The sequence below is a fragment of the Amphiprion ocellaris genome, chromosome 18, assembly GCF_022539595.1.
Source record: "Amphiprion ocellaris isolate individual 3 ecotype Okinawa chromosome 18, ASM2253959v1, whole genome shotgun sequence".
Classification (NCBI taxonomy): domain Eukaryota; kingdom Metazoa; phylum Chordata; class Actinopteri; family Pomacentridae; genus Amphiprion; species Amphiprion ocellaris.
In genome coordinates, this window is record NC_072783.1 from 18705704 (window position 1) to 18730526 (window position 24823).

Here is a 24823-nt window from a genome sequence, read left to right on the forward strand (position 1 = left end):
CATACTACTAACTCTCAAAGCAAAAACAACAGCAAAAAAAACAATCTATTCTGCGAAAAACAATTCAAATGAACAACACTAAATAGGGATCTCCTATCCCGGAACACTCGATCCCGCTGAGTGATTCACATAACAAACCGAACCAATCAGGTGATTCGAAGCAGTTGAGTGCTTCAAACGTCACTGAAGTGATTCAAACGTCACGAGTCACGTGACCAAACCACGCCTCGGCACAGTGGCTCGATATGTTTGCTTCATGAGCTACAGCGCATGTGTCGAAGCCTCGGGTATCAGAGGACCATCACTACCTACGGCCCGCGGGCCACATCCGGCCCGCCGGATGAACCTGACTTGCCCGTATGAGGTCACTGGAAAATATTAAAAGTCAATGCAAATATATTTCATCACAATACAGGCAAACAATACGCCTGCACTGCTTTTATTTTGAAAGATCTGCTAAATTAACGTTTTTTCGCGCGTGCTTTCCATACTTCACTGGTCGGTTTGTTGGTCAGCTTCAGCAAAAAACGGCAAAAAAGAAAGATTGATTCCGAATGCAGAGTTTTTAACAAGGCGTGGACTTCCAAGTATTTCTTCACTGAAGTCAGAGGTAAAGCTGTGGGCTAGTTTGTGGCGAACAGGTCGCGGTGCTCAAGGATATTAATCTGAATCGACATTACAAGACCAAACATGGCGGAGAAGTACAAACATTTGATGCAGAGCGGAGAGGATATCTGAAGGTTTGCTAGCTAAACTGCTAAAGCAGCAATGACTTTGTTTTACCAAAGCTCACATCAAGGGATGCAGCAGTCAAGACGAGTTTTGTAATATTCTACAAAATCGGCAAAAAACAGTAAGCCATTCCCTGATGGAGAGTTTATAAAAGAATGTCTGGTGGACTCTGCAGCGCTTCTATGCCCGGAGAAAAAAGGAGCGTTCGTTAATGTGCCCCTTTGGAGGCGAACCGTAACGAGGCGGGTGGAGAGCAGCGCCGAAAATCTGGAGCTTCAGCTGCACAACAAAGTGGACGATTTTGACGTTTTGTCCTTGGCTCTGGACGAGAGCTGTGATGTCCGTGACACAGCCCAGTTACTCATCTTTGTACGTGGACTAACGAAAACCTTTGAGATGACGGAGGAGCTGGCAGCTGTGCAGCCAATGAAAGGAACCACGACGGTTCACTGAGGTAAATACATGCATGAACAAGCTGGGACTAAAATGGTAGAATTTGGTTGGTGTTACAGCCGATGGCTGTCCAAATTTGACAGGGAAAAATGTTGGACTTTTGAAACGGATGCAAGATAAAGTGACTGAAATAAAACCAGAGCAGAAACTGATATTTTTGCATTGTATTATACATCAGGAGGTGCTGTGTAAGTCAGTGCTAAAAATCAACCACGTGACTGATGTTGTAACTAAAGTAGTTAACTTCATCAGGGCAAGAGCATTGAAATACAGTTTGTTGTCTTTTTGGAGGAGATGATAGTGAACACGGTGACCAGACAGCTGTCAGATGGCTCAGCCTGGGCAAGGTGCTTAAACGAGTTTGGGATCTGAGAGCAGAGATTCAAGAGTTGGGCATTGTACATCATTGTATTGTTTCATTTACTGTTTTTATTGAGATATATATTGAGCAGAGCTTTTAAGTGTACTGGTCCGGCCCTTAACAACCGTCAAAGTTTCTCATTTGGCCCCATATGAAAATTAATTGCCCACCACTGGTTTAGACATTGTTAATGTGGTAAATGACTATTCTAGATGGAAACGGCTGATTTTTAATGTAATATCTACATAGGGGTACAGAAGAACATTTCCAGCAACCATCACTCCTGTGTTCTAATGCTACATTGTGTTAACTAATGGTGTTAAAAAGCCAATTGATGATTAGAAAACCCTTGTGCAATTATGTTAACACATGAATAAAAGTGTGAATTTTCATGGAAAACATGAAATTGCCTGGGTGACCCCAAACTTTTGAACAGTTGTGTATGTCTCCAGTTTTTTTTCTTGGAAAAAAATCAATGGAGGAGGAGCATCTGATTGAAAGGCTGTTTCAGAGCTTTGGAGCTGATTATGCAAAGACCTGATCTCCCTTTTAGCCAACAGCCTCGATTGGTCTGAGGATCTAAAAGGCCTTTAGGTAGAGGAGCGAAGTGCTAACACATGCATGGCTTTATAAACAAATAAAAGAACCCTAAAATCAGCTCTGTATTAAACAGGTAGTCAGTGCAAGGATGCAAGAACAGGCTTCAAAACTTAATCAAGACAATGACAATATATAGAAAAACAGAGAAGGAAATGGTTCCCTGCTGGTTTGGAATATTTAATGGAAAAAATGTCGTTGAAATTTAATTATCTGTCCATTGTAATGAATATGCAAAAGTGTTGGAATTGCTTCCCTATTTATTGTAACCTCTCTCTCTCTCTTAGGCTTCTGCTCATATGATGAGTAAGTATCTCCGCAAGAGAAAATACAATGGTTTCTATGGCAACAGACTGACAACTCCAAGCTATGGTTGCCTTATCACTGCCTTCAACTTTATCTGTTCCTTCTCCAAGCAACCCAGCTGGCATCCTCTCTGTTAACACTAGCTCTGGGTCTGTGCGTCACACAGCCTTTTGTCTGGTTAGTGATGAGGTCCTGGTGTTAGTGCTGGGTCAACAGGCTGTGGGCACCATGCAGGAGACAGAACTTACAAATAAAACATTTTAAAAATTAGGCAGCAAAGTATGAGAAGATAGGCTTCTGATGCATGTAACTCTAAAAAGCATCCAAACACCACAGCGACTCTTTATACTCACTGCATCCTGCTGCAGTGAGTTTGCCAGAGGTTTTACAACATGGTAATGAGCAGTGCCAGCCTCCTCTGTCCAGTCCGCTTCTATGGCTGTTGCTGAGAGACAAAGTAGAAGTCACCCAGGCGCTCAGAGAGAGTAGAGAGGAGGCCTTTAAAACAACGACACCACCATAACTCATGGTGTGTTTGCAGGACGAGGGGAAGAGAGCAAAAGACTCAGAGTTGGGTTTCAGGTCAGAGGGATTCAAAGGAAGATTCGATTTTAACTTGCACAGCATAACAGAGAATAGGGAGAAGGTCTAGTGGTAACACCAGGAAAGAGATGAGCAGAATCCACACATTCAGTGCAACACTGCAGGAGTGATAAGGTATATAATGCTCCCTTTCCTCTGGAGAGTACGATTTGCTGTGCAGGATGACAGCCAGGCTTGTGTCTCAGAAACAGGTGCTACTCTGCATTCTCTCTGTGGTTGTGATCATCACAGCAGAAGGTGAGACGCTTTAATTTGTACTGAATTAAAAGAGAAATTTTAACTGTGATGTGTTGTTTGAAAAAAAAAACTTAGAAGTTCAGAGTTATCTACAGAAATCCTGGAGCTGAATACTTCAGCTGTGTGAACTGCTTGGTTTCATATGTTTCCATTTTCTTAAATTTTTAAAAATCTTCTATAGAAATGTCATTATTTTAAATTGATGAACATTTTAGAATTTTAAAGAAATAATTTTGAACAGCGTGCTTTGATTAGAGAATGTACTATTCAGTACATAGAGTATGCAATTGTGCAATATCACTTAAATGCCAAATGATTTAAATTGTGCCATTTTACAGTAGCCGTATTATTACTGTATTATTATTATTATTACTCTGCCAAGGAGGCAGAGCCTTGGCGGAGTTATGTGACAATTGCCATTGGTTTGTCTGTCTGTTAGGAACATTACTCAAAAATGGAGTAATGGATTTGGATTAACTTTTCAGGGAAGGTCAGAAATGACACAAGGACCAGTTGATTAGATTTTGGCAGTGATGCGGCTTATAGTCTGGATTCATGAATTTTTTAAAGATATCAGCCGTCGGAAATGATATGACATAGTAGCCTTGACAGAGTACTGCGCTCTCTGAGTGCTTTTCTAGTTTCTACATTAAACACTGAGCTACTTGAACTTATGTTGAATTAAAAACTAACAGTTTAAATGTACTATATTAAAATTATAAGCGTCATGGTAGAAAAATAATGTAGCAAAAGTTAAAAAAACGTTTCATTATTATTATTTTTTTTTTGATGGCAGACTCCATTCTCCTCTACTTGGAGGATACTAAATTGTAGAGGGCATTTACTCAAGTCTTGTACCTACATCCAATGCTGATGCACTTTACTTAAGTATATTTATTTTATACTGCCTTGTAAATCTAACCCATAAGAGCTCAGGGGAAATATTATACTTTCTACACCACGACATTAATTAAACAGCTCTAGTTCCGTTTCAGATTAAGATTCACATAGTAAATATACTGTATATTGTAACAAAGATCCAATAATATGTTGGTCACAGCAGGCTGTTTATCTGCATAATGAAAACATTTACTTTTCATACTTTAAATACACTTTCCTGATAATTCTTCTATTTTTACAGTTTAGAATGTAGGAGCATTTTTGCTTTTTCTTAACTGACAGATGCAAATACTTCTACCACTGATGCTGCAGACGTATTTTAAATCTAAAACTTTGGCTATTTTTAAAATATCATGTCATACAGAACATTTTACATGAAACATAAAACCAGCTCCACCGATACTGATATATTAAGCTCAAGCTGCCTGATAAGAGCAGCAGGTGATGCAGTCACAATAGTTACTAAAGAACATAATCTCACAATCAAACATATCAGGAGAAATGTGAACCTGTGAGTGAATAATCAGAGATGAACATGAAACATCTGTTCTGTGAGATGTGTTTTGGCTGCCCGTTAATCTTGACACTCTGCACATACACTGCCTGTCCAAAAGCAAAGTCACCACTTGGATTTAGCTAAGCAAATAGGTAAGAGCCTTCCATTGGATAATTACTGCAGTGATGAATATGTTTCAGCTGCAACAACGTATTTAACCCTAGCTGATGCAGTGAGGAACTTCTCACTTCTTAAACACCCATGTCAGAAGACATGTCCTGTGATCGTGAAAAGGATGTTAATCAGTTTCAGAGGGGTGAAATTACTGGCCTGCATCAAGCAAAGAAAACAACTAAGGAGATTTCTGAAACTACTAAACTCAGGTTTAGAACCGTCCAACGCATTATTAAAACCTGAAGGATAGTGGTGAACCATCATTTTTGAGGAACAAATGTGATCAGAACAAACTCTGAGATGATCGTAGGAAATCAATAGTAGAACTCACGGCTATGTTTAATAGTGAAAGAGCATTTCCATACGCACAATGTGAACGGAACTCACAGGATTTGAACTAAACAGTTGTGTAGCCCTAAGAAAACCACTCTTCAGTGAGGCTAATCAGAAAAAAGGCTTCAGTTGGCTAGGTAGCATAAAGATTGGACTCTGGAGCAATGAAAGAAGGTCATGTGGTCTGATGAGTCCAGATTCATCCTGTTCCAAAGTGATTTGCGCATAGGGTAAGAAGAGAGGCGGATGAAGTGATGCACTCATCATGTCTAGTGTCTACCAGCCTGTGGGGGTTAGGGTTATGATCTCGTTTTGGTCAGGTTCAGCAACGTCATGTTCCCAGAGAATGAGGTCAGCTGACTACCTGAATATACTAAATGACCAGGTCTTTCCATCAATGGAGTTTTACTTCCCTGATGGGCATGTTCCAAGATGACAATGCCAGGATTCATGGGGCTCACATTGTGAATGAGTGGATCAGGGAGCATGAGACATCATTTTTTTACATGGATTGTCCTCGACAGAGTCCAGACTTCAGCCCCACTGAGAATCTTGGGGATGTGCTGGAGAGGACTCCCCCAGCAGTCCGACGCCCCCATCACCATCATAACATCTTGGTAGAAAATTATTGCAACTCTGGACAGAAATAAATGCTGGGACATTGCAGAAGCTTATCAAAACAATGCAGAACATGTGTCGTTCTCAGAGCTAAAGGCGATCCAATGAAATATTAGAGTGCAACTTTTTATTTGGATGGGCAGTGTACTTTGGCTGTTGAAATAAATGATAAAGTAAGTAAAGGTTTTAGATTGAACATACTTGTCTGACAAGACTCCACTTCATATCATTTACATGCATCTTGAGCTGATGTGATTCTGTTCAGTCGTTGCGCTCAGCTCACTCAGAATTTTGTTTTCCAGAGAACATTCCCTGTCCAAAAGGAGGTCACATCCACCTGGCCAGCCTGCGATGCTATTGGCTGTCTGAGATGACATCTTCATGGTTTGAAGCTCAGGACTCATGCAAAGAGACTCCAGGAGGAAATTTAGCATCTGCTGACAGCCAAGAGCTGCAAAGTTTCATCTTCTACTCTTTTCCAGTGTGAGTCCTACAAACAGTGTCTGTCTGATGTCCATCTTTTAAAGCAGATACATTGTCACATCTCTGTTTTTATTCAGGAAAACCACAGTGTGGGTGTGGATACAGCGATTAGAAGGGGAGAGACCTGAGCAGGATGGGGTTGTGGAGCCACAGAGGTGGGACAGAGGCAGTCAGAAGGTTTGCTCTCAGATGGCATTGGGAACACTGGGGAGGTGGAGGAAGGCTCAGTGTGCTGGACGATACCTGTTCCTGTGTAAAAAGGAAATCTCTGGTAAGGCTGATTCACTCAAGAATATCAGGGGATTACATGAGTGTGTCACAGAGGAGAACCCAGATGTAGACCAGGCCGACAGGAACAGTTTCACAGAGGTTTATTGATGAATATAAAACAGGAGCTTCCACGCAGTTGGCTGGCAACCAAAGACAGAGGGCAAGAAAAGATCCAAGTCCAAAAACAGACAATCCGAGGAACTAATATACATGAATGTGCTTTAAGTGCAAAAAGGTGGAAGGTACATATAAAATGTGTTGTAATTCCTACACCATTCATTTGGATGTAAATACCCTCAAATTAAAGCTGAACGTCTACACTTAGAGGACATTTTGATTGTCTAATTTCAAATCCACTGTGGTGGTGTACAGAGCCAAAATTCTGAAAATTATGTCAATGTCCAAATACTTAGGAACCTAACTGTACAGCAGGCTAACAATATCAGAAATGTGACGATAAGCACAATGACATGATTTTGGTTTGTTCCTCTTCTTGTAGACTCTTTACCATCTATGGACAGTTACCTGACCGGGTTGGTTCTCTTGACTGGCGTCTATGCTGATAACAAGATACAGGCTCTTTCCGGTGTCCCTGACATTGGACAGCGCACAGTGGAGGTTTGTAAAGTGGCAGCTAAAACACTGATTCTTAGCCAAAAGGGGTTCAAAGATATATCTCAGCATTTGCTACAACGATCAGTTACATGTTTTTAACAGCAAAACACCAGAATTTTTACTCTCGACTTCATTAAAATGACACAATCTCACAACACCTTCTCTAATCGGGTTACATCTCAGCGTTTCACACTAAAAACTTGTTAAAAGCTAAAAATATTGGGTATCAGTCAGTTAACACTATGGCTTAGCATTTTCACCTTGAAACTGTAGTGCACTGATGTCCACTGATTAGTCAAAAGCACAGTCTGGGTTTTATTTGTTACAAACTTAAGCAACCAATCCTGTCAACTTGCAGGGTGGAGCTTCCTGTAAAAGAAAATGTAATACAGGAATTCAGTAGTCTGTTTCTGGTTTGAACATGTGTGACTGAATTAGTCTAACACTTTCCCATTGTGTAGTGTAGGATCATTATGTTGTGTTTGAGCAGAGTTGTAGGTGAGCTGGTGTGCTCGAGGTGAAAGAGATTATTTTCAAGGAAAAAGAAATTTCTAAATATGTAACTGATACACAGATACATTTTTAGAGGTTTGAGAGATTTGACTTTAATAACATTCATGTTAAAAATCATTTCAAATGGAACATGGGAAGTGGAGTAGAAAGTGCCTGAGCTCATCTTATCAGTCTGTAGAGTACATTACATCAGAGAATGGCTGAATCAATAAATGCTGCCCTGCTTAGAATGTGATCAATGTGGAATCTCTTTATACTTAAATATCTGAATATCAGAATGTGTTTGTCTGTATATTCTCCTATAACCACCACAGATGCAGCTGTTCCCAGGTCTGTGGTTCAGTCATGCAGGCCATTTGGCGTCAGTGGAACTGGTGGTCCAACCCAGTGCTGTGTCTTCTGTGGCTCGTATCCAGATCCTTCGACCCTACTGCAACCCCAACCACCACCTTGTACCCCCAGGTACTGAACTAGACAAACTATGAATGCCGCTGTTGATCAGATACAGGAGCAAAAAATCCCTTCTTTACTTGTCAGGTTGCAGCTCTCTCCTGAACCCTTTCAGCTGCTGCTCAGCAGTACCTCTGTGTAACACCACAGGGGGCTGCAGCATGGGCCAGTACTGGTGCCATCTGCTGGAGGCCTGTGTCCCCACTACCAGTTCATGCAGCCCCTACGATGCAGCAGTGGTGGGCCGAGGCTTTACTTTACCTCCTCGATACCCCGCACTGCCTCCCTTCTACCATCTGGTGGCAGATTTTCCTCTGAGAATAAACCCCAGCTCTGAACTGAAAACTCTGAGTGTGAGTTGCTGCAATTAATCCCTTATTCTAGCTACTGTGGGTCATATGATGCATACAATTCATTTCACATTTCCATGCATTTTCTCCAACAGCTGCTTCTTCCATCCTCCATCATGGTGTATCCTGATGACATTGTGGCTGTGCAGCACACTCTTGACTCTGGAGCATTTCTGCATTGTCTAAATGGTGAAGCCACTTTCAACTCACCCTGGCGCCAGAGCTACCTGTCCATTAGGGGAACAGAGTGGGGAGGCTGGTTGGAAGGAGGCCTAACTTCACTGCCACAAGGGAGCAAGTGGGTGGACGGGGTGGTGTGTGACCTGAGGATGCTGTATGTGGACACGATTCACAGAGCTACTGAGCATGACGATATCTTTGACTACACTCACACAGAGACAACCACAGTCCCTGATACTAGGTCCCCAACTGGAGGTCCGAACCCCAGTGTGAGATCTAAATTCAGACTTAATGTCATCCATCCACTACCAGATGACAAGAACCAGATTCATGTTCAAATCAACATCCCAACTCTCATCATTGTCAAAGCCCTGTTTGGAGAGAAAGCCAAGAGCTCATGGTCAGCTCCAGTGCTCCAGACTGGGGTCCCCTTTCTTCCATCTTGTCCTGAAGAAGTGGTTCAATCTTCACCTGGCTGTAAGAAACAGTCCCAGGATGTCTGGTTCTCCTCTGTGACTCTGTTGTTGCCATCAGCTGGGGTTCAGATGCTGAACATCAGTGTGATGGATGTAGAGAGCTTTCAGAGTGTGAGAGTGAAGGTTTGTGGATATGAGAAAGTGGCTGGCCTTACTGTTGAGCCACATGGATGCCTGAGGATGCTTGTAGACACATCACAGGTAAGAATTAAAATGGAGAATCTACAACAAACACATATACCTTATTAGACTGTTTATTTTCAATGATCAAGCTAGTTTGACTAAAAATGGAAATTCATGTTATGCTCCTTTTCCACCAAGGAAGTTTGAGGGATGGTACAAAGTCGGTGCCAAAGCTTGAACCAGTTCTTTGTATTTCTACCTTTAGAGAACTTTTTGTCAGCCAGGAAAACCGGTTCAAGAGCAGCACCAACTGCTAGTCCCACTTTAGGACAAAAATAGAGCTGGACTACCAAATCTAAAGAACCAAAATCTGAGTTTCATAATATATATGAAATCCATGAAACAGCATATGGAAAGCCAATGAGGTCACTATTTGTCTCATGATACCTGGTGTTTGATGTTCTGAAATTGCCAGCTCGTGTTTCTAAATGGTTTTACAAATGGCCGCATATGGAACATCATTCACAAACCCCGACTACTGTTTGCAACAGTGTTCTTAAAAGGTGATATTAAAATTCAAATGGCAACAAAAGTCAGACAAATAATGATCTCACTGGCTTTTTTGGTACTCGACCGAAGTTCAGAACCAACTAGAAAGAGCTTAAATAACAAATCCAATGTTCAAACAGACATACAAAGTGACATAATGATGTGGCTCCATGGTAACTTTCTAGTATGCGAAGAAGAAAATACTTACACTGTTGCAAGTTGAACCAACTCCAAACCAGCAATTGCAACCTTTCAGAATTAGCGCACTTCATTTTGACGGATGTTTTGTATGGACATTCATGGCCCTAAGAGGATGAATTCTAAAAATTCTGTAGTTCTGCTTACTTTCACTGTTTCCATAACGAAGTCAAATATGCAATGCCTACATTTTCTGGATGGATTTAAACTAAATTTGGGAATGATTTCCTTGCTTCCCAGACAATTGTCAGACTTGAAATTTGTGGTTGGCATTTATGGTTACCAATAAATTGTCTGGATAAATTTCCGTGACATCTGGTACAAATATTCATGCTACCAGTGGGATGACTTGCAAAAACAGTGATGATCTTCCTACCTTTAACTTTGTGCAAAAGGTCAATTTGTCCAGCACTTTACTTTATGATCAAGCTATGATCCAGCCAATGCCATTCCTGTCAGCCTTTGCTGTAACTTGCTTTCAATCCTAAACTGGTATGGGGAACATGATAGTGACATTGCCATTAAAAAAACTTTTGCATGCTTCTACCATAGCCTTAGATAGGTTTTGCTGACACGTGGATAAGAAAATGAAAAGCACAATGTTTGGATAATAAATACTTTCACAGTGGTATATTTCTAATGGTTTAAATTGTAGTCATTTACAGCCAAAGTGGAGAGTGGCTCCTCAGTAAAATTCACATGGGTGATTGACAACCTGGAAAAGTTTGCCAATGAAGGGGAGTCCTACAGTGTAATGTTCAAGAAGCCTGCAGAGTATAAGCTCCGGGTAAGATCCTTGTTCAGTTTCCAGTGTTACATTTCATTTGTTTTTGGTTTGTTATAAATAGAAACCTTTTTTTTTTCATGGAAAACCGTCTATAAACACTCTGCTAGGTGACAGCATCGAACCCTGTGAGCTCTCAGAACCAGCAAATCCTCCTAACTGCTGATGAAAAGGCACCACTGGCTGAACCCGAGTTCCTGTCTGTCGGGGAGGTTGTAGCTGTGGATGCTGCTCATGTCTACACCATCAGGGTCAAAGTGGATATCTCTCTACCAGTTACCTTTAGGTGAGGGCTGTGACGTTCTGTTTCTGATATATATTATTGGATTTTTTAAATTTTAAATAACCATCAGAGATCCTTTGGGAAGACAAGGAAGTCATATAAATTCTACAACAAAGATTTACTCTTGAAATAAACTCATAAAGTTGTTGTCCTGTTATTCTAAATTTACATGTTCTTTAATGCCTTCCAGGTGGGATTTCGGGGACGGCGGTGATACTGTCATCCACACCCAGTCTGCTCCATGTCAGACCATGGAAGAGAATGTGAAAAGAGGAGAGAGTCAGGTGTATGTCCAGGATTCAGTGAACTATGCCTATCCAATCCCAGGTAAACACATGGACATACTATTAAAGCTGTTATAATTGTTAATTTTTAGATCAACAATGGATCAAATATTATACGTCTGCTTTTAGTGATGAATGCATGGAAATTTAAAACCTAACTGCGGTTTCCCTCAAATCTACAGATAATTTGAATGTTGTTTCAATTCATTGTTTTAGTTTTACATCCCACATCTGTTTGGTGCCTACTTAACCCTTAGCAAACACTATTTACAACACTAGCTGGAGCTGCTTTTAGTGAATATGGCAGCACACTATCATTCAGCACCAATGGCATGAGTCTGGTGAACATATTGAAGCATTTAGGAGCTAATAGAACAAGGGAATATTGTGTTTAAGTTGTTGTTGTTTGGCCAGACCCATAGTTTCAGCTAAAAGCTAATGTTCGAGGATGTATAAATAGGCAACTGACTGCTAACTAATTCCCCATATCAACTTCATATCATTGTATTATAGCAGTTGTGCTTACAGTTTGCGTCTGCTGGTCAGAGTGGCCAAAAAGTCCATTAATATGTGTTTAATGAAAGTTAGTCAATTTAACAAGCATCAAATTAATTTTTAGTGAATTTTTGTGGATGTCTGGTGAAAGTGTCTGTTTGCTGATAATTTGGCAAGAATTCATACATCATTTGGAGATACTTTTAAACCCTGAGTGTTTTCTGTATTTTTTCCTCTTAAAATTTCTTCTGTATTTTTTAAAGTCCTTCTCCAGTTGTTGATTGAACCCCTAGAAATGCATCATTGTCAATCGGAGTTACATATTGAGGAGTTTTGGCTTTTTTTTCCATCAAAATAATCCCTTCATGCCTTAAAATGGCTTTGATGTTATAAGCTCTACACTTTTGCCTCTTTTCTGAGTGTTGCTCCATGATGTCCCAGCATACCTACAACTTTGCTCAAACAATCTAAAATTTCTGTGCTGTATTACTGGAGTAATCTTAAATTAAAATGCATTTCTCTGTGTTTGCTCATTCCAGGGAACTACACGCTTCATGTGCACATCTCTAATCAGTTTGACAACGCCAATGCATCCATGAAGATAAATGTCTGCCCTCTGTTAAAAAGCCTCCTCATTTCTACTTCCACTTTGATGCCCCTCGTCAAACAGACTGTCCATCTGGAAGCTTCCATCCAGCCCTCTGATTTTACAGTCTTCTACACATGGAATTATAGTGATGGTGCCAAAGCTGTCCAAAACAACCATCGTAAAGTCAGCCACAGTTTTGGATCTGCTGGAGTTTACAACATCACAGTGTGTGCCAGCAATACTCTTAGTTCTCTGACAGCCTGGCTAGTGGTGGTTGTAATGGAGAAAATCTCTGGATTAACTGTCACCTACAGCGGACCAAGTGAAGTAGGTTCTGCTACGCATTTCAAAGCTAAAGCTGCCACTGGTACCGGTCTCAAATGGGATTTTGACTTTGGTGATGGGTCCCTGCAGGAAAATCTTACAGATGGTTCCGTCTCCCACATCTATAAGTTCCCAAGTAACTATACAGTAGATGTAACTGTCTCTAATTCTGTCAGCCAGGCTCATCAGTCTATCACTGTTGAGGTCTATAGTTTGATTATTAATGGAATTTTCCCAACAGAATGTGTCATGAGTGGAAAAAACACACAGTTTGCTGCTGTGGTAAATGGAAACATATCCAGTTTGACTTTCCACTGGCTGTTCGGAGAGGATTCCTTTTTGACTGTAGTGACAGGACGTTCAACAGCCATGCATACATTTTCAAACTATGGGATTTTTCATGTTAATCTAACTGTATTTAGCTCCATTACATCTGTGGCATTTAGTACAGTTATCTGTGTTGAGAGTCCAATAACTAACATTGAGCTGCAGTCATCAAAAGATGTAGTGGCTATTGGAGAAGAGGTGTGCTTCAGAGTGTTAGTTTCTCCTGAACAAATGACAGGCTACCAATTTATGTGGTTGAGCAAGTCATCTGGGCTCGCTGCTGTGACAGAACACTCTCAGAAGTGTCTTGTCTTTAAAGATGAAGGTGTTGAAGAGGTGTCTGTAATGGTGAGAAACAAAGTCAGCACCAAAACTGCCAAAGCTGATATCACCATCCAAAAACCTGTGAGTAAGTGTTCTGTTGTGCACGGTGGTCAAAGTGACACACTGACAGTCAATACATTAGCTTCCTTTTGGGTTTTGAGTTGCACTGGCAGCAATGTGTCAGTGCTATGGGACTTTGGAGATGGATCTCCAGTGGAGCAGAAGCACAACATATCACATGTTTTTACCTCCGCGGGTCAATTCACAGTCACTGCCACAGCATTTAACGCTGTTAGTCAGGATTCTGCAACCGTCAAAGTGAATGTTTTACTCCCTGTTTCAGATCTTTCACTTCAAACCAACCATCCTTATGCTGCGGTAGGAGAGGAAACTCTAATCACAGCAGTTTGCAGTTCTCTTAGCAACACAACCTACTACTGGACAGTGGAAAGTATAACTTCAACCAAACAGGGGACTTATCAGTTTAGATTTATTTTCCCCAAACCAGGAGTATACCAAGTAAAGGTTATAGCACAGAACTTAGTGAGTAGAATGGAGGCCGCTATTTTAATTGAGGTCTTTGAAAGAATAGACGGCCTGCAAATTGAATGTCAAAACCTGACAAATAAGAAATATGTATCAACCTTCAAGGACCTGCCCTTTATTGCTGCAGTCACTAAAGGCTCCAACGTCACTTATCACTGGCTTGTTACACAGAGCAATGTCAACCGACAAATTACAGGTGAAGGAAAGCTTTTTCATGTGTTAGCTGAAAGTCCTGGCAGTATTTCAGTTCAGCTCAAAGCTTCTAATATCTTGGGGGAGGTCCACAGCAGTATTTCTGTAGTGGCAGTAGAGCGTGTAAGAAGTGCACACATAGCAACACTTTCAAACATTGTGGCATTGGGAAAATTAGTGAACATCTCTGTATTTGTGGATATAGGGTCGGACCTGCAGTACTTTTGGTATGTGAACACAAATCTTTCACCTATGCAGACACATGTACCCTTTCTTCTCCACACTTTCACAAGTCTGGGTCAGTGCTTTGTCACAGTTTCAGTTAAGAATTTTGTTAGCCAGAGTAATGACACCAAACAGTTTTTGGTTCAGGAAGAGGTACAAGGTCTGGACTTTCAAATCAACAGCAGGAAACATTCATTTTACGTCAATGCAAGTGCAGCTCTCTCTTTTCATGGAATCATCCACAAGGGTAGTGATCTGCATTGGGACTGGACAGTTGGAACTGCCAAACAGAATCTATTTACCTCAACGAGTCAAACCTTTATCTACAGGTTTCCACATGCAGGAATCCACCAGGTGTATTTGAATGTTTCCAATAGAATAAGTTGGCAGATGGTTTCACACAGTGTCACAGTCCAGGAATCAATCAAAGGTCTTCTGCTAAACATTAGCAAGTCCTCTTTATGCTTTGGGGAACAAGTTGTGATCTTCCCATCAATCTCCAAAGGAAGCAATGTAAGTTTTGAAATAACATTCCAAAACAAAGACTGGATTCATAGACAGAATATTTCTAAAGGCCACTTTAGCACATCAAGCCTTCCAGTTGGGAAACACCTAGTTACAGTACAAGCTTTGAACCAGGTCAGTAGTGCCGAGACATCATCTAGCATTATAGTAAGCGAGCCTATTCAAGGTTTGCGACTTGTAAACTGTTGTTTCACAACTTTAGAGGCTCTAAAAGGAATCCAGTTAAAGGCAGAAGTTCAAAGTGGGTTTCCAGTTGACTATAGCTGGATGTTTCACTTGGGGAGTTCTGAGCTTGTGAAGCTCATGGGACAGGAAGTGACCTTTACTCCACCAGAGAGTGGTTCATTGTCTGTTAGCGTGCTAGCCAGCCATGGAGTCTGCACCGAGACGATAAATGATACTCTAACAGTTGAGTGGCCTGTTAAGAAAATCAGAGTTTCCTGTCATTCAGAGAAAATATTTGTTGGCCATGCTGTCAGGTTTTCTGCAACAGTGAAAGAAGGAAACAATGTCAGATACCTCTGGGACTTTGGAGATTCTTCAGAAGTGTTGGTGACAGACTCCAAAGCTGTCAATCATACTTATTATTCCACTGGGAAATACAGTGTTGTGGTCAAAGCACTTAACGATGTCAGCCATGTGTCCACACAGCTGCACATGGAGGTGGAGGAGCTGCAGTGTTCAAACCCTCAGGCCTCCCTGCTCCAGAGTGAGTCTACTATCTTCAAGTCTAGACCAAGTTTCTTTGAAGCAAGTGTGGACATTAACTGCTCTGCTTACAAGACTAAATATCTCTGGGAGATATTCAGAGAGTCAAATGGCACCAAAGGCAACCCAGGGAATACAATTGCTCTGAAAAATCAAGAGGATACAACTTCACCTTTTCTCTTACTTCCAAAGCATGCTCTCAATGTGGGACACTATTTCCTGGTATTTACAGTTTCTTTCCATGGAACTCCTCTCCTCATCCAACGGAAGACCAGCATCACAGTGGTCCACTCTCCATTAGTAGCCATCATCAAGGGAGGCTCCCACCGACTGTGGCCAAGCCTTAGTGATCTTGTGCTAGATGGATCAGAGTGCCATGACCCTGATATAGAGTCAGGAGTAGAGGATGCACTGCAGTACCACTGGGCCTGGATGACAGCGGTAAGCACCTCTTGATGTGAAAGCATCCACAGAAATCATAATAGTTGCTGTTTCAAAAACTTCAAAATTGAAAGCAGCAAAAGTAGGGAGTCTTTGTGGCATACTAAAGTGAAACCTGTATTTTCAGAACTCCACAGAGTCTCCTTTTGGAAAGCAGCCCACTGGGAGTATCAGCAGCAGGATGACGGTACTCAGCTCTCAGCTGCACTCAGACACAGTTTACATTTTCACCCTGACCGTGCACAAGAAAGGAAGGAGACCTGTCTCAGTCAACCAGACAGTATGTGTCATGTTGAATATCTCTTGCAACTAAATTGTTTTGGAGATTTAGGATTATGAATGAACTTGGCAAAGAAGCAAAAAATAGTTGCACAGCACAGACATTGTTCTTCATAAGAGCATTCTTGAAATATTATTTACTAAAATTATAACAGCAGCACACTCAAATGTTTTTTCTCTTGTAGGTAACTGTGACTGAAACTCCGGTGCTTCCTGTGACTGTACAGTGTGTGTCCTGTTCTGTCCAGTCTCACGCTACACAAATCAGCTACAACACCCCTATTGTCCTTGTTGGACAATGCGAACAATGTGACGGCCAAGCTCAGGTATTCTGACTCTAATTTCCTGTAAAATCCATCTAATCATTATTTATATAGAAGTCTCTCATGTTAATTTGGATGATTTCATTTATATTAAGTCTTATCGATGCTTAGTTAAGTTGACAAATTACCAGTGTAATGGCTGGCTATTTGCAAGACAATAAATACACAAGTATACACAGATAATAGTAATTGATGAATGTCTTCACACAGTACAAATGGAGCGCTCAGGACCAGAGCGGCCTGACCCTTGATCTTGATGAAGTCAATACCTCTGCAGGGAGATATTCTCCTAAGTTAGTGGTGCGTTCAGGTGTCTTGCAGCCAGGGCAGAGCTATTCCTTTGCTCTTGATGTATCCCAGCCTGGCAATGGGCATTTGGGCAGCGCCAGCCAAATGATACGATCCAACAGTTCACCACATGGCGGCCAGTGTGATCTGAGTCCAGAGTCAGATATACAGTTGCTGGAGACAGTGGTCACATACAGCTGTTCAGGTATTACCTTTTTTATTTGTCAAGTGAGAAGACTAACATATTTTATAGTCTCTTTAATAAATTTGTTTCAATTATTTCCACAACAAACTAGTAGTGAGGTTATTTTGAATTTTTGTGTTTGACTGTGTCTTTCAAACATCTGTTCTGTTGGCAGGGTGGCGGCAACCTGATGAAAGTATGACCTCTCAGCTCATCTATACCTTCCAAGTGGCATCATGCCAGCCCATTAGCACTGTGTGCCCACTGCTCACTATCTATAGGTGATTACTGGATTCAGCTCACAATTAATAAAAGACAAACCGTGATCTAAGCTTGATGTTAAAAACAGCATTTTAAAGTAAGATGTGCATTTTTTCTTAAAGCTTTTTGTCAAATGAGATTACAGGGTTTATTTTGCCTTATTTTTTCTCCTAAGGGGTACTCGCTCAACATTCAGCAGCCTGGTCCCAATGGGAAGTCCTGGGCAGCAAAAGAACATGTCAGTTATTACTCTCATTCTGCTGGTAGAAGACCATCTGGGTGCAAAGGTCCTAGCTCTGAACAGGTAAAAAAGAAGCTGTTAGTGCAACCTACACCTTATTATTCTGTTCATTATTATGTGATTTACCTGCCACTGCTGTTGGTCAAAGTTTAGGACAAATGTCTTAAATTTTTTTGTGAATTCTGGCACAATCTTAATTCTTCCTTTTTCCAGAACACTGACTGTTGAAAATCACAAAAGTGGTGAAGTTGCCAGTCAATGGCTCAGAATCAAGAGTCAGACAGAACTGTGGGCTTTAGTCCAACATGGCAACCCTCAGGAGATTGTCCCTTACTCCATCGCGCTTACAAGCAAGCTTAATCAGGTAGTGTATCATAGTTTCATATTCCAGTGCATGAAATGACACTACACATTAATTATCATTATCAAGCTGTTCTTCACCACAAGATAACTGAAGACTGTGAGCATCATGGAAGTGATGTTTGCTTGTTAATAAGTTTCTCCCTTATAAACAGATGGAGTCTAAATGGACTGCAGAGGAACTCATGGACAGGAGGGAGATCCGTGAAAACGTGACCAAGGCTCTCACTTCTCTCCCTGTGTCCTCCTTGCTGGATGTTGATCAGATCAGCTCGGCACTTTCACAATCTACTGTAAGAAAACACATCACACATTTTCTCCTGTTGATTCTCATCTTTATAATGCATTGATAGTTTAATATAGTCACTTATATTGCAACCAAACACTTCATGGAAGAGAGCTGGATGATTTAAACATTAAAGCCACAGTCCGATATTTTGGAAATTTTCCTTATTGGCTTCACAGGACAGAGTTCGATGAAGCTCAATACCACTCCCACAGCTGTGTGTTAAATGTGAATATACAGCCAGCAGCCTGTTAGTCCAATTTGGCTCACAAACTGGAAACAGTGAGTAACAGCTAGTCTAGCTTTGTACAAGAGCAATATAATCAGCCTAATGTCACCCGTGAAGCTCATCAATTACCATGCAAAATTTGGTTTGTTTAATCTATACAAAAAACAAAGCATGTTATATTTAATCTTCAGTTTTACAATAGAATGTGTACTGTCATATTTGCCAGAGTCGGGAATTATCTGGCAACTGCTCTCAGCTGAGAAATATTGGGGTTGGGGGGGGTGGTAATTTGTCTAATATTATTTATTGTTTATCTCATTACAGCAGTATATAAAACAAAAAAAATGTTTTCATGGTTAATAGTCTACCTGATGCCATACTTTGATACTTTAAGAATTAGAGAGGCCATATTTGTAGAACAAACATCAGTACAGTCATTAATGTCACTGCTGCCAGTGTCCTATGAGTAACTGTTAAACTGAAAATTCTCTGTACAAAAAAAACTAAACAAAAAAACTCCACAATTTGACTATGGTAAACTAATCAGACTTTTACTAACAACAAAAGAAAACAAGAAAAGCACGCACAGAGCGGAGAACTCCGCCAAGGCTGCTCAGTCGATACATAATTTCCAATGGACAAGTCCCAATAAGTCTGCAACGGTTGATTTGTAGTAGGATCGCAATGATACATAAATCTTCAACAATTCTGTGGATCCAGACTATAAGCTGCATCACTGCCAAAATCTAATCAGTTGGTCCTTGTGTCATTTCTGACCTTCCCTCAAAATTTCATCCAAATTCTTTATTCTGTTTTTGAGTAATGTTACACACAGACAGATGGAGAAACATATGCCGATCATCACATAACTCCACCGCTTTCCTTTGCTGAGTAATTATCCTGACAGCTGTGATGAAGCTGCTTCAGACAATGTATCATGAGAACACAGGAGTGATGATTGCTGGAAATGTAGATATCCCATTAAAAATCAGCCATTTCCAGCTAGAATAGTCATTTACCACATAAACAATGTCTAGACTGTATTTCTGATTAATTTCTTTCAGAAATAAGGACATTTCTAATTGACCCCAAACTTTTAAACGGTCGAGTATAACTGGTTTTTCATAAATGAGGGTGAGATTTGTTTGCAAAGTGTGAGACAGAGCCTGAAAGCAGGTGTCCGAGGTAAAAATGTGATAGCTAGCAACCCTGAGTTTCTCCTTGTCTTCAGTCTCCATGCTAAGCTAACTGACTGCTAGTTGTGGCATCATATTAAATGGACTTATAGGAGATTAGTGTCTATCTTCATATCTAAATCTCTATACAACAAAATGAGGGAATTACAAAAGCTTTTTTATTGAGAATTTTAACCTGCTGTTACCTGTAAAATGAATATTATTATATTAGAGCTCACAATAATACATACAAAAAGACTTAAGTCCATGAATTTGCCCAATTTTGTCTTAACTTGTGTTGAAATAACATTTTCTTTTTCTATTCCAGGCGGTTCCCAGTGAGCTGATATGTGAGCGCTGTCATGAGAAGGTTTTAGAAGCTGTGGGGAAGATGATCCATGTTATAGAGGAGCAGATGAGCCCCGCTGTTTTACCAGCTGTTGACACAGGAAGAAACATCCTTAATGTTATAGGTGCTGCCCCTCCATCGTCTCCAACATGAAGCAGTCATGTACTGATGTGAAACTGACCAGATATTATCTGTGTTTCCAGGTAGCACCCTGGCTGCCGTGTCTGAGTCAGTCAGTGCTTCCAGTTCTCACCCAGCCTACTCAAGCTCTCTGCAGGCGGCTTCAGTGATCGCCTTGTCAGCGCTGAGCCATGCTGGAGCCCTGATGCGCACCCTGATGCATTCTCGTGTTCATGAGGAGGCGCCACTTTCGCTTGACACCAACTACATCCACACAGTTGGTTTCCAAGGAGACCCCTCTGACCTCCTCTGCACTCATCAGTTAGGCTGGTCCAGCCAACACCTCATCACTTCCTCTCAGTCATCATCACCCAACGGAGATGAAAGTTCTCACCCATGCCAATTTTACATCCCCACATCACTTACTGCCCATCTGAAGAGTCAGAGGTCTGATGTGGTACAGGTGTTGTTTGATGTTCACGGAGCTCTGGAGTCCAACCCTTTGCTGACAGCGGCCAACCCTCCGATCTCCACCGCTCTGGTTGCCATGGAGCTCACCACTCCACAGGGTGAACCCGTATCCATCCAGGATCTGGACCCTGAACAGGCCATACGGGTCACCCTGCCCAACAAGTACCCTGTGGAACAGGGTGATGGAGGAGATGGGAGAGAAGGCGACATTGGTAATGGGACATGTCTTATTGTGACGCTCCCCACTGAAGGACGGTTGAATTTCACAGTAAAAGCTCTGGATGACCTGGATGAAAATGCGGGTTTATATATCTCCTTCAACTTCAGCCTGGCTCCAGGTACAGCAGGTTATTTTCTAACTTGTTCCTATCTTCTTCCAGACATGACCCCTAAATTTCTGCATTCATTTTTGTTTTCCAGAGATTTTTTTTGTTCTTATTCACCTACACTACCGTTCAAAAGTTTGGGGTCACTTAGAGATGTCCTTATTTCTGAAAGAAAAGCATTTTTTTCAATGAAGATAACATTAAATTAATCGGAAATACAGACACTGTTAATGTGGTAAAGGACTATTCTAGCTGGAAACAGCTGATTTTTAATGGAATATCTACATAGGGGTACAGAGGAACATTTCCAGCAACCATCACTCCTGTGTTCTAATGCTACATTGTGTTAGCTAATCATGTTTAAAGGCTAATTGATGATTAGAAAGCCCTTGTGCAATTCTGTTAGCACTTAAATAAAAGTGTGAGTTTTCATGGAAAACATGAAATTGTCTGGGTGACCCTAAACTTTTAAACCGTAGCGTATATACCGACCACAGCAAATGGAAAGTCAATATTTCTTTGTTTAAAGCCTAGTATAAAGTTATTGTATCCAAATTTATTTACTTGTTTGTTGCAGTAAGCAGCATATATATATATATAGATAGTATTATTGACAGAGAGTAGCATCACCCAACTCTGAAGCTCCCCTCAGGTCTATACATATCTTTAGCATATTTCAGCTCATTGATTTGCTTTCCTTGTAATGTAATGGTGGCCTTCGGGGTTTTCTTGTAAACACAGAGACGCTGTTTGCATTCAGTGTTAATAACTGGTATTTCTTTCCATTCCCTCTACATAAAACATTTGTGAAACCATTATATGTATTTCAAGGCTTTCCAGTCATGGCCCTGCTGGCACTATAGACTGTATATAAAAGATGAGCGTAGAAGCCATGATGGCTGGGCTGTTGCCAACTGTTTTGAAGCCTTGAGTTTTGAATTTGAATGCTGTCAACTTGTTTTTTTGGAGCAAGGAGTGAATGTGACCGAAAACTCAAGGATATTTTGCATGCTGACAGAGTTGCAAGTTTTTTTTTTGCATATTTTACTGTGAATGGGATTCTGATTTACAAAATAAACACCATGCTGTATCAAAGGAGATTTGAAAATAAGATTAAGACTATAAAGTCATTGGGAAAATGCAATGTACCTTGTAATGGCCAGCAGGGGGTGATAGCTCTGGTTGCAAAAACTGCATAGAAATCTATGAGGCAATGGCTCTACTTTTCACATGATTTTTTATTTATTTTTTTTACCTCTGTAAACATTTTTCTAATGAGTTCATGGTCTCAGTGAATATTTTTAAGACTTTTTGAATGGAGCATGATGTTCATTTAATAAATTATGGTCCTACTTATGGCAAATAGAAAGTAATGAAGGTTATGGCTCCCTGCGATTGACAGGTTGCTGTGCGTAGTGTTTCAAAAGACCAAGATGGCGATGGTCGAATTCCAAACTTGAGGCCTCAGAACCATAGTCCACATACTAATGAGTTACATCACAGTGGTTACATCCGCCCTTTATACAGTCTGTGGAACTGAGCAGATTTCACAATATTTTTCTCTGAAAGTAACTGATTTTGGACATTTGGGTGAAGTGAAAGCAAGCTGTGCTACAGTGACATCACCTTTCAAATTCAACAGTGGCATATTTACATCAAAATGTTATTGAGCAACATTATCGTTAACTTCGGTATTACATTCTTCACCTGGTGAATGTTAATTCAATATTTCATTTTTTCTCTGTTTTGGGTTTACACCCTTTCTTGAGGGATATATGTTTTTGTATTTGTTAAATATCCAACATATTCACCAACTAGTGCCTGACTTTGCCTGTCTGCTGTTTGGCACAGCAGAACACAGTGGGTTTTCAAGCCTTTTCAGTAAAATGAAATTCCAACTGTGGCCCAAAATGAAAGCGGCAAGAGTAAAATTGTGAGTCAGATAAATAAACTATGAGCTTAACATTGCTGTAATGTGTTGTTAAGCCAAGTACAGCTTTTTGTGAGCAGCAGATAATTTAATTCCATATTTACTGTAGAAATATTGATTGTAGCTATTTGCAGAAAAATAAGCTAATCACCATGAAAACGTACAACTGCAGGGGGCAGAAATGTTTACAGTCACACATAGTGGCTGCATGTTGTTTCATTAAGAACTTCCAACTTTTTAATTAAATATAATCAGAACACAGTTTTAAAATGTATTATTATTCTGCACTACCTTAATTCAATCTTGAATGCCTGGCTTTACACTGAAGTTTTAATGCATTTTCATGAATAATAACAGAAATAAGAAGTTGTACTTTGCCTATGACATCTGAGGATGTCTAAAGTCTTTTGCTGACTAATAAGAGCTATCTCTGTTAAAGGTCAAACATGCCTCCCCTATGAAATTATTAATTAACCATACTGTATGTGAGTTTCTGCCTAAATTATTCATTAAAAAGCTGTTTTCAAACTCCAGTGAGCGTGGGACATGTCAAGACAGAAGTGAGCTCTGCAGTGCCGGGGACTAATGCCTCCCGGGATTCCCTGGTGAGAGAGTGGGATCTTCCTCTTTCTGGTCTGGCCGGCTCCTCAGAGGAAACTATCTTTCTGTCTCCACTGTGAGTCTCAGCTCTTTTCTGTCATTCAGAGCTCTGGCTGCTGTTTTTTATGAATTGAAACACGCTTCTCATGAATTAATCTTCCCTTTCAAAACAGTCTGAATGGAACAGACCAGCCTCTGTCCGTCAACCTGACCTCCTCTCTGGTCGACGGCGGTCCTGTCCGTGTGTCGGTGTGCGTGTTCAGCTCCCTGTGCCAGTACTACAGTGTGAAGGAGAGGAGGTGGAGCAGTGACGGTCTGCAGCCACTGGAGGGCAGCACACTCCACACAGCCCACTGCCTCACCCAGCACCTCACCATGTTTGGGGCCAGTTTGTTTGTTCATCCTGGGGCCGTCGTTCTGCTGCCACCAGTATGTAAAAACACCCTGCACACATAAAACCTACATCTTATCCATTCTCTAAATACAAAGTCAGGATGAGAAACACCAATTGGAACTTCCCTTTTTCCATCAATGTGTGTGCAGTCAGGAGGACCCATGCGGAACATGGTAGTAGGGATTGTGTGTGCTGTCCTGGTTTTAATTCACTTGCTGGTGGGGCTCATCGCCCACAAACTGGACCACTTGGACAGCCTCAGACTGAGCCAGGTCCCTCTGTGTGGCCGACCGGGCCTGTACCACTACAGAGTTCTGGTCAAGACAGGCTGGAGGCCAGGAGCAGGTCAGCCAAGAGCAAGCCATCAGAACATTAGAGTTAGAAATGGCCAAAAATATAGCTGGATTTTAATCTTTAAATTTGTGAAACTACTTAAGCATATATGATGGTAATGATTAATAGTTTGATTTTGACCCATCAGGCACCACAGCCCATGTTGGCATCAGTCTGTATGGTGTGAACAAGAGCGGCTCTCGCCATCTGCAGAGGGATGGGGCTTTTCAGCGTGGCAGTCTGAACCAGTTTCACATGGAGACAGACAACAACCTGGGAGAGGTTTGGAAAATTCGGATCTGGCACGATAACACAGGTACATGGTCACAGCAAAATTATCAAGAGGAATTATCTTGATTTGATCTCCAATAGGATCAAGGCAAAATTGAATAACTGCTTGAAATTATGTGGTTACACTGGAATCTATAGAATTGTTTTAGATATTTTTGCTTCAGACCAAGTTACTGGTTAAAAGTCTGCAATTTTGGGGTGTGGTGTGACTGCAGCAGATTCCAGTAAAATAAAAGAAAGAATGCATGTGTGTTTATACGCATGGAGTTTGTAAGTGTTTGTGCTGGTGTGAGACATCCAGTCATGTCAGTGAGCTGCT

General features: G+C 41.0%; 1 protein-coding gene across 3 annotated transcripts in view; it reads left to right on the plus strand.

Annotated features, from left to right (window-relative positions):
- The first annotated feature begins 308 nt into the window (after positions 1-308).
- The window catches only part of pkd1b (polycystic kidney disease 1b), a 42149-nt gene continuing 17634 nt past the window's right edge, over positions 309-24823 (plus strand). For 2 of the 3 annotated variants that reach the window (XM_055004468.1, XM_035956654.2), the window contains exons 1-24: positions 2983-3289; positions 6113-6293; positions 6371-6564; positions 7063-7181; positions 8006-8153; positions 8229-8494; positions 8587-9348; positions 10673-10804; positions 10912-11087; positions 11275-11411; positions 12403-16064; positions 16192-16344; positions 16529-16669; positions 16877-17159; positions 17314-17419; positions 17575-17703; positions 17854-18004; positions 18156-18293; positions 20019-20163; positions 20243-20968; positions 23421-23562; positions 23660-23915; positions 24030-24225; positions 24362-24529. In XM_055004468.1, the coding sequence (XP_054860443.1) occupies positions 3214-3289; positions 6113-6293; positions 6371-6564; positions 7063-7181; positions 8006-8153; positions 8229-8494; positions 8587-9348; positions 10673-10804; positions 10912-11087; positions 11275-11411; positions 12403-16064; positions 16192-16344; positions 16529-16669; positions 16877-17159; positions 17314-17419; positions 17575-17703; positions 17854-18004; positions 18156-18293; positions 20019-20163; positions 20243-20968; positions 23421-23562; positions 23660-23915; positions 24030-24225; positions 24362-24529 (8587 nt within the window). In that variant the 5' untranslated portion in view covers positions 2983-3213. Of the gene's footprint in view, positions 1187-2430; positions 2450-2982; positions 3290-6112; positions 6294-6370; positions 6565-7062; positions 7182-8005; positions 8154-8228; positions 8495-8586; positions 9349-10672; positions 10805-10911; positions 11088-11274; positions 11412-12402; positions 16065-16191; positions 16345-16528; positions 16670-16876; positions 17160-17313; positions 17420-17574; positions 17704-17853; positions 18005-18155; positions 18294-20018; positions 20164-20242; positions 20969-23420; positions 23563-23659; positions 23916-24029; positions 24226-24361; positions 24530-24823 lie in introns of those variants that run through there. The other variant, XM_055004469.1, reaches the window with a different exon arrangement.